Source organism: Oncorhynchus clarkii, chromosome 18 (genome assembly GCF_045791955.1).
Source record: "Oncorhynchus clarkii lewisi isolate Uvic-CL-2024 chromosome 18, UVic_Ocla_1.0, whole genome shotgun sequence".
Taxonomy (NCBI): Eukaryota; Metazoa; Chordata; class Actinopteri; order Salmoniformes; family Salmonidae; genus Oncorhynchus; species Oncorhynchus clarkii.
In genome coordinates, this window is record NC_092164.1 from 25,006,048 (window position 1) to 25,020,702 (window position 14,655).

General features: G+C 42.7%; 1 protein-coding gene across 1 annotated transcript; it reads left to right on the forward strand.

Annotated features, from left to right (window-relative positions):
• Positions 1 to 554: 554 nt before the first annotated feature.
• LOC139373257 (kynureninase) lies at positions 555 to 13,624 on the forward strand. Its single transcript, XM_071113561.1, has 14 exons — positions 555 to 1,010; positions 1,232 to 1,402; positions 4,568 to 4,688; positions 4,903 to 4,985; positions 5,571 to 5,632; positions 5,737 to 5,808; positions 6,060 to 6,134; positions 6,337 to 6,483; positions 9,839 to 9,937; positions 10,217 to 10,290; positions 10,385 to 10,437; positions 10,688 to 10,773; positions 11,076 to 11,306; positions 13,224 to 13,624. The coding sequence occupies exons 2-14, from the start codon at positions 1,234 to 1,236 to the stop codon at positions 13,356 to 13,358; spliced, it is 1,407 nt and encodes a 468-aa protein (XP_070969662.1). The 5' UTR covers positions 555 to 1,010; positions 1,232 to 1,233; the 3' UTR covers positions 13,359 to 13,624.
• The last annotated feature ends 1,031 nt before the right edge of the window (positions 13,625 to 14,655 follow it).

Consider the following 14,655-nt stretch of genomic DNA (forward strand, 5'->3'; position numbering starts at 1 on the left):
CTATTGTAAACTGGTACGAAAGGTGGATCACGCTGTTGACTTCATTCTCTATCTGTATGCAGGTGGGAAGACTGAGGAGCATAAAGGCATTTACATTTCTCCAGCAGCACCAGGGGAAGGCAGTACAGCCTCCTAGAACCACTCAGAAAATAACAGCCTATTAATACCTGACTTGCTCCCCCCCTAGCTTTCACAGGGACAGAAATCATCTCTCCCTGACTGCTTTATCCATCACAAAAAAATGTACTCCTTCCTTCCCACAAAACCTCCCTGTCTTCTCACCTGGCTACTGTACAAAATATTGTTTATGTGAGCTTCACCTCAAACTACAATTTGAACGTTTTTGATGTCCTCACACGGGGCGGACTGGGAATAGAAATTGGCTCTGGGATTTCTAACACACTGGCCCATTCTTTTCCCCCTTGAGGACGCCACAACAACCATGTTTTTCTTCCTCGAGGACCCCATTATTAGCCAGATAATGCTAATTTAGCATTTTTCCCACTAGGCAAAAAAGGACCGGTCCTTCTGGCATTTGCCAGAAATGCCAGATGGGCAGTCTACCCCTGTGTCCTCTACTGCGAGTTATTCTGAGCCCTGTCCAGGAGAAAAGTTTGAGAACTTTTCGCGACATGCCGATTAGAGGTCTGTCAACCAATTAGATACATGCAACGGTGTTCTTCCTGCCTCAATGCCCTCTGCTCATCACGTACATCCGCCCAATCGAAGGAATGGAAGAAATAATAGGCTGTCATGAAAAGCAACACATGACAGTCTATGAAGGAAGTAGGTCTACATAGTGCCTCTTCTTCGACCATTTTGGATACAGGTGTTGTTTACAGTATCGATAATACCTCGCCAGTGAGTTTATCTCTGAGGTCAATTATTAGCTAACTGCGGGAATTTACAGAGGGGTGAAAGAGCACTCGTGAATGTGTCCGATTAACTCTCAAACTGGTGAAAGAGACTGTGATATATTCAACTGAAATTGGAAATACTTGCATTATCTGGTAATTACCTAATTATTTAATTGTTTCTCCACTTTGAATTGTCATAATAGAATATATTGAGCTTTGGAATGCAGGCAGTTGTTTTTTAGCCAACCTGTCAAAACATTTGAGGTGGGTATATAGCCTGTGTAGATAGTATACATACTGAAGGACTAGCTTTGTTTGATAACTATTTGTAAATGGCATATTACTCTAAATCATTTTCCTTTTTTCAACTTCAGTAATGGACCCATTTGACGCCATGTCTCCGCGCAAAGTTCTGGAGCGCGTCTCTACTCTGCTGGGATGCAGCCAGACATCGAATGAAGTAGCCACATATCTGGACAATCACGACGAACTAAAGCATCTACGTGAACAGTTTCTATTACCCAAAGTTGCAGAACTCCCTCCTTGTAAGTAAAATGGCAAGCAGGCCTTTTTATGCACTAGCTAGTTGCTTCTCCGTCTCCCCATAGCAGTCTGTGGAGTGTCATGATATTATTATCTTATATGTAGGAAAACCTCTGACCTTTACTAACTTGTGGGCAGAGTTTTTCTGGCTACAATGAGCCTTGCTTGGCCCAATTTAGTCGAAAGAATGGTCTGCTGTATAGTCACTATGGGGAGGACTTTCGAGAGCAACCGGTTAAATTGTGAATTAGAGCATTTTAAAAACATCTTTAAATGTATACTAGTGAGAAATATACTGTATGTGATTATTGAACGCATCTGTGAGTTTGCTTGATTTACTGTCAACCCGAAATTAAGATATTTCATTATTTTGCCATATATAATTCATGTATATTACACTACTTTACACAAGCTGGCGTTTTGACCACATCGAATTGGTTGGAATTCCACATGTTTTTTTTTTACCTCAGATTGGTGATGCTCGTATTTAAACGTTTTATAGTCAACATGACACAAAATCAATTGGTTATAACCTATCAATATCTTTAGTTATGTACTGTTGATTTTGTCATGCGTTGCATGATTAAAAAAGCAGCTATCATTTTCTCAAATTGCACGGACAATTCGGGGTGGTCTCTGTAAACGTCGCTGGCCACACACCAATACACTGTTTTGACTGTCAAAGTAACACGTAAATAGCAGCGAACCGTTGTCACTGTTGATATATCCTATGGTGTGTCGTGTTTCGTTGAAGTTAACTAACAGAAAAAAATATTTTTGTTTGTTGGATTCCTTTTCCATGATGGCAGCCTCCCAAAATCAACATCCGCCATTGCAAAACATAGACTTCTACAAGTTATTGTCTAACTAACCGCGTGTAGGTCATTCAACTTTCCTTGGGGCCTTTGAGTCGTGTTAGTTTAAACAGTGCTAAACCTGAACGTTTGCCCGCTGTTCTATTGATTTCAGTGTATCGATGGAAGTGATTAACAAAAAAGTGTTGCATTACACTTACCAGGTTGGAGACCCACTTGAAACAAAATGCAACACATCAAAATGTAGCCAGCTGTTTTCTACAAACTGTCCTCTAACCAGTTATTAACACATTATTCCCATGTTCTGTGTGGTTTTTGAGCTGTGCTAGTTTTAAAAGGATGTGCAACCTCATCTCCTCCTCTTGTGCAAATAATTTAAACGTTATAATCGATAGGAGTGATTTATTTTATTTAAGCTTTATTTATCTAGGCAAGTCGGTTAAGAACAAATTGTTATTTACAATTACAGCCTACCCCAGCCAAATCTAGACGACGCTGGGCCAATTGTGCACCGCCCTATGGGACTCCCAATCATGGCCGGATGTTATACAGCCTGGATTCGAACCAGGGACTGTAGTGACGGCTCTTAGCACTGAGATGCAGTGCCTTAGACCGCTGTGCCACTCGGGAGCCCCAAAACACTGTTGCTGTTTCTATTTCTGTTTTGGTGAACCCTGTATCAAAATTCAACATTCCAAAATGTAGCTGATGGTACTGTAGGTTGTCCTCTAAGCAGTGATGTTTTTTGAGTTGTGGTAGTTTCAACAGTGGCCCACTCTTACATGCAGAACTGCTTTGACTCAGCGACATTTGTGGGTTTTCAAGCATGAACAGCTCGTTTCAAGTCCTGCCACAACATCTCAATTGGGATAAGGTCTGGACTTTATCAAATGTGCTTTTTAGCCATTTTGATGCGTACTTGATTGTGTGTTTTGGATCATTGTCTTGCTGCATGACCCAGCTGCGTTTCAGTTTCAGCTCACAGATGGATGGCCTGACATTCTCCTGTAGAATTCTCTGATACAGAACAGAATTCATGGTTCTTTGATTAAGGCACAGTCCACAGGCGAAGAACAAATTGTCATCTTGACTGGTTTTTGCTTGTAAATCATTTTTTTGTTTTACTACAAACATTTTCATATGTTTTCTAGTGAGGTCCTGAGACAGCAAAGCATCCCCAATTCACCACACTACCACCACCATGCTTGACCTTTGGTATAAGGTTCTTACTGTGGAATGCAGTGTTTGGTTTTTATCAGGATTAATGGGACCCATGTCGTCCAGAAAGTTATACTTTTGACTCATCTGTCCATAGAACATTCTTCTAAGAGTCTTGATGATCATCCAGGTGCTTTTTTGGAAAACTTGAGTCAACTTTTTGGATGAGATGATACCCATGGACACTTACAGAGTGAAATTGGGTGTTGAGAAATATTTTATTAACAGTTATTAAAATTGACATTTATGTTCCCTGATCAACTGCCATGTTTTCAACTTGTCAGTACGAGTATTTATTGAGTGTAAGGGGGCAATTACTTTTTCACACAAGGGAATTGGGTGTTGCACAACTTTGTTAATTAAATAAAATATGTATATTTTAATTTATTTGTAAACTCATGTTCATCTTATATTAAGTTTTAGTTAAAGATCATATAACATTCAGTATCAAAAATATGCAACAATAGAGAAAATCAAAAAGTGGCAAATACTTTATCATGGCACTATGTATAGATGGTACATTATATGCATAGATTTTCAATATATCACACCGTTTCTGCATATTGGTTATTTGATTTGGACACTTTATAACGGTCTTGACATTGGGCTATTTATTAATGACTTGTCATCAAGAAGCGACAGCATCATTTTCAACTTAAATTTTAGGAATGTAAATGTAACTTTCAACATGAATTTTCCAATGCTATTGTACTTAATCAGGTAAAAACTGCTGAATGAGTCCGATACTATTTTGTTGATACTGTAGACCAGAAATCACCAAAACGGTTTTGCCGACTTCAACTGTACATGTAGGTCTACAAGATCCTACATACAGAGAGGAAACGGCCTCCCTGATCGGGTACCATGAGGTCAGAAAAGATTTGCTGCTGGGATATGTATTATAGCTGGAAGCGAGATGCTCACAACATATGGGTCGAGCTGAAAAAAGGAGATGACTAAGCACTTTCATTTAGCTAACTAAGTGTTTGAAAGTTGAATCATTTTAATGACATTCTTCAACCGCAAAACAAAAGCATCTTTCTGGGGTCAAGAAGTAGGCCGTGATTTGAACAATGCAGTCTTAGTAAAAATGTGTGGATCGATTGGGCTAATGCACTGTTATTGTTCCCTTAGCTGACCTTACGCTTGTGGATGGCACCAAGGAATGCATTTACTTTGTGGGGAACTCACTTGGCCTCCAGCCCAAAATGGCCAAGAAGTACATTGACGAGGAGCTGGATAAATGGGCTAAAACGTAAGTTGTTCCCTCAATGTTTCCCCCAATGTTCGCTTTATGACACTGAATCAGCTAAAGTTTTAGTCAACTATTTCAAGTACAGTAATGGTCATTTGAGGATGACATGTCCCCCCCCTGAACCTTTCTCTTTAAAAAGCTATTGTTCTATCTCTGAAATGTGTATCTTATCCTTGTAGCTGTGACCATTGTTTTATTGCGTTCTGTTTTACAGGGGGGTTCATGGCCATGTACAAGGCTCTCGACCTTGGGCCTGGGCGGAGAACAATATAGAGGGACTCATGGCTAATGTGGTTGGTAAGTTCATACAATAACACATGTTCAATGCATTATCTAACATAACGTTCTATGTTAGTTGTATGATCATATTAGTGAACATGAGCTCGGGCTGAGATGGGGCTATTTAACAATGCATGTTGGCACCTTTACAGGCTTTTTACACTGATGTGCGAACAAAGGATTTCAATACACAGTCATCACGGTTCCCTATATCGTCATTGTTCCCTTTTTCACACAGCACTGTTAAAAGCCTGTCATTTCCAGCTCTCATAACATCCATGGTTAAATTGTCAGGTAATTCTGATAGGTTATTATCGTTCTGTCCGGCTGTTGAAAATGTATGACAGAGAGACCTATCTGTGACTGGTTTTAAAAGGTAATTGCACCCTGACATCTTTTGCAGAGTCCAAAGTACAACCAAACCAAACAACTGAAGGCCATTGTGCAATCACCTCAGATGCCTTTTTGTGTGGAAAATGTACTTTGGAAAATGTAGGTTGTGATAGCTTAAATGCTATTAAGTAAAAATGTGTTCGAAAGTTATATCAGAGCAATGGGAATTAAATCACCTTTGTGTGTGTGTGTGTGTTTGCGTGCGAACAGGGGCTAAAGCTGAGGAGGTTGCCTTGATGAACGGGTTAACAGTTAATCTGCATATTCTGTTGGTAAGATAACGTCAAACTTTTATGCAAATTGCCAACGTAAACATACACTATACATTATATACCGAGACTTTACATTAACAACATGTTATATATGTGCTTTACAGCTGTCTTTTTACAAACCTACAGCAAAACGTCACAAAATCCTTCTTGAGGACAAGGCTTTCCCCTCAGACCATGTGAGTAATTCCAACGACACAGAACTTGTTTTCAACCTACAGGATGTCGGTGTAATGACTGCAGGTCATTTTGTGTTCAAAAGGCATTTGCATTCTTCAACTGCATTTCAACCATAATTCATGTTTTTGCCCTAAAAAGAACCCGTTTTGACAGTTGTCATCTACTTGTTAAAGTGTGCAGAGACTCCTCTTCGTCATTTACCCTGTCGTAATTTTTTTTTTACCATGTTCATCATGTGTAATTTCTTCAGTATGCTGTGGAATCTCAGATCCAGTTGAAAGGTTACGACCCTAAGCAGAGCATGCTGCTCATGAAGCCCAGACCGGTAAACTAGTCTTCATTTTTGTCTATAATCACCTTTAGGGGAATAGGACATAAATAATAACTTTTATTTGCACCTTTCGAGGTACCAACGGACATTGAGTATAAAGAGTATAACCGAGCGTTGAGAAATAGTTTATTAACAGTTATTAAAAGTGACATTTTATATACCCTGATCAACTGCTGTGTTTTTTTTAAACCGGCAGGGCGAGGAGGTGCTGAGAACTGAGGACATTCTGGACACGATAGAAAAGGAGGGAGATTCCATTGCGGTGGTCCTGTTCAGTGGAGTGCAGTATTACACCGGGCAGCTCTTTGATATGGTCGCCATCACTAAAGCAGGGCAGAAGAAGGTAAAAGGACGACTTTAGAACCAATCCTCTTGTCTTTTTCTCGCCTGCAGTGAGACCCAAACATTTTTTTTTTTTTTTAAAGGGGTGGGTTTTTGGGAAATGTTATTTAAACTTTTGAACAAATTCTTTGTCTATAAACTACTTCTAAACCCTTTACAAATCCCCTTAGAGCAGGGTTCCACAATGCCCACCCCCACTATATATACAAACGTATGTGGACAGTACACCCCTTCACATTAGTGGATTTGGCTGTTTCAGCCACACCTGTTGCTGATGTGTATCAAATCGAGCACAGAGCCATGCAATCTCCATAGACACATACTGGCAGTAGAATGGCCTTACTGAAGTGCTTGATGACTGTCATCGTGACACCTTCATATTTTTTTAAACTTCTTTTTCTCGCCAATTTTGTGAGATCCATTTGGTAGATAGTCTTGTCCCATCGCTGCACCTCCCGCATGGACTCGGGAGAGGCGAAGGTCGAGAGCCGTCCGTCCTCCGAAACACGACCCCGCCAAGCCGCACTGCTTCTTGACACACTGCTCGCTTAACCCGGAAGCCGGCTACACCAATGTGTTGGAGGAAACACCATATACCTGGCGACCGTGTCAGCGTGCATGCGCCCGGCCCGACACAGGAGTCGCTAGAGCGCAATGGGACAAAGACATCCCGGCCGGCCAAACCCTCCCCTTACCCGGGTGAAGCTGGGCCAATTGTGCGCCGCCTCATGGGTCTCCCGGCGCTCGACACAGCCCGTTATCGAACCCGAATCTGTAGTGATGCAGTGCCTTAACCCGCTACTCCACTCGGGAGGCCTAGTTCGTCAAATTTCTGCCATGCTAGAGCTGCCTGTTTAACTGTAAGTGCTTTTATTGTGAAGTGGAAACAACAATCGGCTGGAGTGGTATAAAGCTCGCTGCCATTGGACTCTGCAGCAGTGAAAACGTGTTCTCTGGAGTGATGAATCACGCTTGACTATCTGGCAGTCCGAGGGACGAATCTGGGTTTGGTGGATGCCAGGAGAACACTACCTGCCCGTCTGCTTTAATGTTTTAATCTAATTGTATATCTATTTGGGCTTCTTGCGGTCAAATTGTAGTCTACAAATTATTTGGTATTATGTTCAGGCCTCTGACCCGCCGCTCAAGAAAAAATCAGCCCGCGGCTGAATCTATTTCATGATCTCACTCCTTAGAGGGTACTCCAACATTATCTTGATGGAGTTTTATAAAGGTTCAATTTAAACAGTCAAGGGACAACACTGCCCTCTGGTGTCCAAACTGTGATACTGTCACTACATTGCGACAAAGAAGTGAAATGGATGAGTCTTTGTTTATAATCAGTGGTTAAATTGGGCTGGAGTCGCACCCACCTACTTTCCTTCTAGTTTCTATTTTTATAGTGAACCCTTGTATCAAAGGGGGCATAAGCTTGATCTATGCGTTATTATACTCGCACAATCTGGATTCCCTGAGCTCTCTTTAGAACCAATGGGAAGAGGATTTAGGTGAACAACTTTCCGACGAAACTTGGCATAGTATGCTTCAGAGAATAAATGTTTAATCGATACGTCGAAGACATGCTGTAATTCAATTTAAAATAGTTAATAGGCTGCATTGGTCAAAGGCACAATTATGGAATTGGAATTGACAGATTTCTGGATATCCATTTTTTTTAGACTTTTTCTAGACTTATAGAACCTTCTGCCTTTTTTTGCATTATTCGGCGTGGCACCACAGGAGGCCCCTCTACAGTTCTATAGTTCTATGGTCCCATAGTTCTATGGGCAACATGCTGGCATTTACATCTTTTCTAGCTAGGCGTCTTATACTATTTCAGTGGAAGGATCGGTTTCCTCCTGCTTTTAACCACTGGATAAAGGAAGTTGTGCAACATCTCAAGCTAGAGAAAAAAAACTCTACTCCGTTAGGGGATCTGCGATTACATTTTATAATATCTGGCAACCTTTGCTATCCTTTGTAGAAGACCCAGCTAATTTCACCCAGCTACCTCCATAAACCAACCCAAATTAGAATTACTCATTGTATATCATGTCTGCTTTAAGTCTGGTTTTGGGGTGGGGCTCTGTTAGAGCATGGAGGCTGGCTCTGATTTGGTGGGGGATCCGTGTGTGTTCTGCCCTCAGACCTGTTCTGTCTGTTATCTATATAATCATAAATGTCAAATAAATAAAACTTGGGTCTAGAACCGGGCTCCTGCACCTTGGGTCAAAAGGAGAAACGGACGGAGCAAAGCTCCAGCAATTTTAAGGTTTTGAAGAGAAGAATAGGATTAACCTAGGTTAGGGTTAGGATTGAACATATGGCTATAGTTGAGGTTAGATTTATGCAAAGTTGGGGTTATGGTTGTGGTTGACCTGGGATGTGGATATGAAGCTAGAGTTAGGGTTGTGGTTGAAGTTGAAGCTAGGGTTGAACAGGGATGTGGATATGAAGCTAGGGTTAGGGTTCTGGTTATGTCTGTGGTTGTGGTTGACCTGGGATGTGGATATGAAGTTTGAATTGTGGCCGAGGGTTAGAGTAGAACCAGGAAGTGAACATGAACCTAGGATTAGTGTTAGAGGGGCTCCACTGTATCAAATTCAACCTCTGTTTATAATGCATAACAGCCATTGTGTATAGTCAACGTATTTGATCATGCTTCTATCTATTGTATAATGTTATTGTTAACATTGGCTTTTGAGTTAATGAAGCATGTTATTTAAAACAAAAAAGCATTTTGTCAGACACAACAGCTGCTCCAACAGCGTCCTCTGTGGTCAGGGATGTGTAACAATTTGACATGATTGGTTCGGCCGGATTTGTCTGCGTTCGCCTCATGCAAGTGTATGATGCCCATTCCAATTCACTACATGCGGAGAATGACATTCGTCAAATAAATAGCAGTGTGTTGACAAGGAACTAAATGTTGACACTCGGGAGATGTCAAACCAAACACACACACACACACACACACACACACACACACACACACACACACACACACACACACACACACACACACACACACACACACACACACACACACACACACACAAGCCTTCCCTCTCTGTCACATTTAGCAGGGCAATCAAAACAACCAGACTTAGTCAGCCCTAATGATCCTCAGAATAATACCCCTACTAGGAATACATGAATAATTTATTAAGCTTGTCTTTAAAAGACACACACACACACACAAACAAACACACACACACACACACAGGCAAACAAACACACACACACACACACACACACACACGCTGATGAACTGCCTCTGATGTGTCCTGACTGCACAGCTTCGGCCTGCTGCCCTTAGCATCTGGCATGACGGTGCGTTTTTGTTCTTCCCACAGGGCTGTTACGTTGGTTTCGACTGTGCACACGCAGTGGGCAATGCAGAGCTGAAGCTGCATGACTGGGGAGTGGACTTTGCCTGCTGGTGCTCCTACAAGGTCAGCATTGGGGTTTGTGTGGCGAAATCAAGGCAAATGAACTGCTGACAGTGGCTTCACTCTGTTTCCTGTCCAACACCTGCTGACACAGGAAGACAACAATATGTGGGGTCGAAATGTACTCGTTCGAGCTTAATATTGCCAACAATGATTTTCTTGTCGTTGTTATCGATGCCCATTTCAAATATTGTAGATTATCATTGGTCTTCAACATTGTAGAAAATAGGCAGACAAACTATGCACTGTGTTGGAAAGAGTTATTTTTGTATTCACGTGCAGTATGTGAATTCTGGAGCTGGTGGTCTGGCTGGAGCTTTTATCCATGAGAAGAATGCACGTACAGTCAAGCCTGCGTGAGTATGACGGTGCAGTACAGCTCAGATTTGTGTTCCTATTGCGTGTTTGACTATGGTGTATGTTTTAACTGCTCGTTACTTTCTCTCTCAGGCTCACGGGATGGTGGGGACATAACCTGAAAACAAGGTTCCGCATGGATAATGGTACCAACATGTTTGTGATCATGTTCTCATTTTAGTCCCTGTACTGGGGACATATTGCAGAATGTTGCTTCGAGTTGGCCCTGTCGGTCTCTAAGCAAGAGATACCCACGAAGCTTGATTTACACTGACATCTTGTGGTCATTTTAGGGTATTACAGAAAATAGGTTCTACTGTGTTAATTTCGCCGTTTCGGTCAAGCCAGAACCCAAATGAGTTCATCACGAACATCCTACATTTTTTCTGACCATAGAAATGGATCTACTACCTGGTATAAGTGGCTTTCGGCTATCAAACCAACCCATCCTGCTGGTGTGTCCACTGCAAGCTAGTTTAGAGGTAATTGGAATCATTTTGGTTCTTCATATCTATTTCATACAGCAGATATTAGAACTTGTTCGTGCTCATCTCTCTAACCATGGAGTTTAAAGTGACCTGTAAAAGGTTGTAACTGTAATAATAAGCTGGGTTGGGGTCAATTCCAGTCAATCCAGGAAGTACAGTGAAATTCAAATTCTCTTCAGTGTTTTTCAATTAGGGGAATTTGGAATTGGAATTTGGTTTACTTTCTGAATTGAAATGGAATTGAGCCCAGCTCTGGCAATAACTGATTAGTTGTCAATCTTTGTCAATACGTCCAGGTCTTTGCTATGACCAGTATGGCAGCTCTGAGGAAGAAGTCCAGACTTCTGACGGGTTACTTGGAGTGTCTGATCCAGCACTACTACAACAAGGACGAGTCCCAGCCTCACAAGCCCTACGTACATATCATCACTCCCTCCCACCCTGAGGAACGAGGCTGCCAACTCTCCCTCTCTTTCTCTGTCCCCATCGCAGCCATATTCCAGGAGCTGGAGAAGAGGGGTGTCGCTGTGAGTGGCTTCATATATAATAAACTCAGCAAAAAAAGAAACGTCCTCTCACTGTCAACTGCGTTTATTTTCAGCAAACTTAACATGTGTAAATATTTGTATGAACAGTACAAGATTTAACAACTGAGACATAAACTGAACAAATTCCACAGACATGTGACTAACAGAAATTGAATAATGTGTCCCTAAACAAACGGGGGGTCAAAAGTAACAGTCAGTATCTGGTGTGGCCACCAGCTGCATTAAGTACTGCATTGCAGCTCCTCCTCATGGACTGCACCAGATTTTCCAGTTCTTGCTGTAAGATGTTACCCCACTCTTCCACCAAGGCACCTGCAAGTTCCCGGACATTTCTGGGGGAATGGCCCTAGCACTCACCCTCCGATCTAACAGGTCCCAGACGTGCTCAATGGGATTGAGATCCGGGCTCTTCGCTGGCCATGGCAGATCACTGACATTCCTGTCTTGCAGGAAATCACGCACAGAACGAGCAGTATGGCTGGTGGCATTGTCATGCTGGAGGGTCATGTCAGGATGAGCCTGCAGGAAGGGTGCCACATGAGGGAGGAGGATGTGTAACGCACAGCATTGAGATTGCCTGCAATGACAACAAGCTCAGTCCGATGATGCTGTGACACACTGCCCCAGACCATGACCTCCCCAGACCTTAGTCCAGCATCTCTCAGCCTATTGCGGACAGTCTGAGCACTGATGGAGGGATTGTGTGTTCCTGGTGTAACTCAGGCAGTTGTTGTTGCCATCCTGTACCTGCCCCGCAGGTGTGATGTTCGGATGTACCGATCCTGTGCAGGTGTTACACGTGGTCAGCCACTGCGAGGACTATCAGCTGTCCGTCCTGTCTCCCTGTAGCGCTGTTTTAGGCGTCTCAAGGTACGGACATTGCAATTTATTGCCCTGGCCACATCTGCAGTCCTCATGCCTTGCAGTGTATTCACGACCATTCCACAAGTGCCTGTTCATTCATTGTTTGTGGTTCATTGAACAAGCATGGGAAACAGTGTTTAAACCCTTGACAATGAAGATCTGTGAAGTTTTTTGGATTTTTATGAAATATCTTTGAAAGACAGGGTCCTGAACAAGAGATCTTTCTTTTTTTTTGCTGAGTTTACAAAAGTAGTACATTATTGACGAGTTTCCCAGACCCATATTAAGCCTAGTCTCGACTGAAACTTGCTCTCTTAAATATAATACAAATTCAGTTGTTTTTTTTTATCCATTGACCATGCTTTTTAGTCCAGACGTGGGTTTACATGTAATTTGGGTACAGAACACACGTTCTTAATATATATGCTGAACAAAAAATATAAATGCAACATGTCAAGTCTTGGTCCCGTGTTTCACTAGCTGAAATAAAAGATCTCCGAAATTTTCCATACGCACACATTTTGTGCACTAATTTTTTTACATCCTTGTTAGTGAGCATTTATCCTTTGCCACGATAATCCATCCATCTGACAGGTGTGGCATATCTAGAAGCTGATTAAACAACCGCAGACCACGTGTAACCACCCCAGCCCAGGACCACCATATGCAGCTTCTTTACCCTGCAGGATCGTCTGTCTGTATTAAAGCCCATTTGTGAGGGGAAAATTAATTCTGATTGGCTGGGCTTGGCTCCTCAGTGGGTGGGCCTATGTCTTCCCAGGCCCACCCATGGCTAGGCCCCTGCCCAGTCATGTGAAATCCATAGATTAGGGTATAATTTAATTTATTTCAATTGACTGATTTCCTTCTATGAACTGTAACTCAGGAAAAATCTTTGAAATTGTTGCATGTTGTGTTTATATTTTTAGTCAGTATAAATGTTTTATGCATGATTATACAGACATAGATTTGAATCTATGTTTTGTAATTGACTATTGCTGTTTTGATCTGTTCTCTCCATGCGATCTCAAGTGTGACATGAGGGAACCCAACGTTCTGCGCATCGCTCCGGTGCCGCTCTACAACTCCTTTAGCGACGTGCACCGCTTCATCACTGTTCTAGGATCAGCTTTGGCTGCCAGCAAAGAACTTCAAACTTCAACTTAGAAACAGTCTTTTATTGTTACCCCACCTTTCAGAGTATTTTTTACAGTGCGGTATGAAAACAATATGTTTTTATCGACTATGTGCTGGAGTCACTGACAGGTCTTCTGAACTACTGTCCCAAAGAATTGCAATATGTTTTGCCTAGGCTACTCAGTAAAACAAAATTGGTTGGAATTGTATTCCTACTCAAAATTTAGTGAGACAAGTTTGTTGCCATACAATGTCAAATAAAAGCAAATAGTCAATTACTGTGAATCTCAATTCAAGATGAGCTTCTGCATTTTTTTTCTTCTTCTAATTGAACTTTTATTTTGAAAGGGAGACCACGGTCTCTTTTCCAGATGAGCTCTGTGTAGATCAACAGTACACATCAGAATACAATAAACACATGAAAACACAATAAACACATGAAACTACAACTCGCATGCAAATTAAAATGCCAGGACAGAGAAAAGCTTGGACTGGGCTGAGCCAGAGATGTCGTTCCGTGGTGGTGGGAGGGCCAATAGACCAGAGCTGCCGTTCCGTGGGGGTGGGAGGGCCAATAGACCAGAGCTGCCGTTCCGTGGGGGTGGGAGGGCCAATAGACCAGAGCTGCCCTTCCGTGGGGGTGGGAGGGCCAATAGACCAGAGCTGCCCTTCCGTGGGGGTGGGAGGGCCAATAGACCAGAGGTGGTAGAACAGAATACTCTGGTCTGGGTGAAGGGTATGAGAAGAGCCTGTAGGTAAATAGGGGCAGTTCCTCTTGCTGCTCTGTAGGCAATTACCATGGTCTTGAAGTGGATGCGAGCTTTGACTGGAGGAGGTTGAAAATCAGGCGGGCTGCAGCGTTCTGGGTAAGTTGCAGGGGTTTGATGGCACAAACTGGGAGCCCAGCCAACAGTGAGCCTGGAATCGGACCTGTGTGTAGGGTCGTACACTACGGATGTTGCAGAGCATGAACCTGCAGGAGTGAGCCACTGCTTTGATGTTTGCAGAGAACGACAGGGTGTTGTCCAGGGCCACGCCAAAGTTCTTTGCACTCTGGGAGGGGGACACTGGAGTCGTTAACCATGATGGAGAGGTCTTGGAGCGGGCAGGCCAGCTCTTTCTTGTTGAGCTTGGGGTGGTGGGCCGACATCCAAGCTGAGATATCTGCCAGGCACGCAGAGATGCTTGACGTGACCTGGGTGTCAGAAGGGGGGAAGGAGAAAGGTAGTTGAGTGTCATCCACATAGCAATGATAGGAGAGACCATGTGAGGATATGACGGAGCCGAGTGACTTGGTGTATAGAGAGAAGAGGAGAGGGCCTATAAC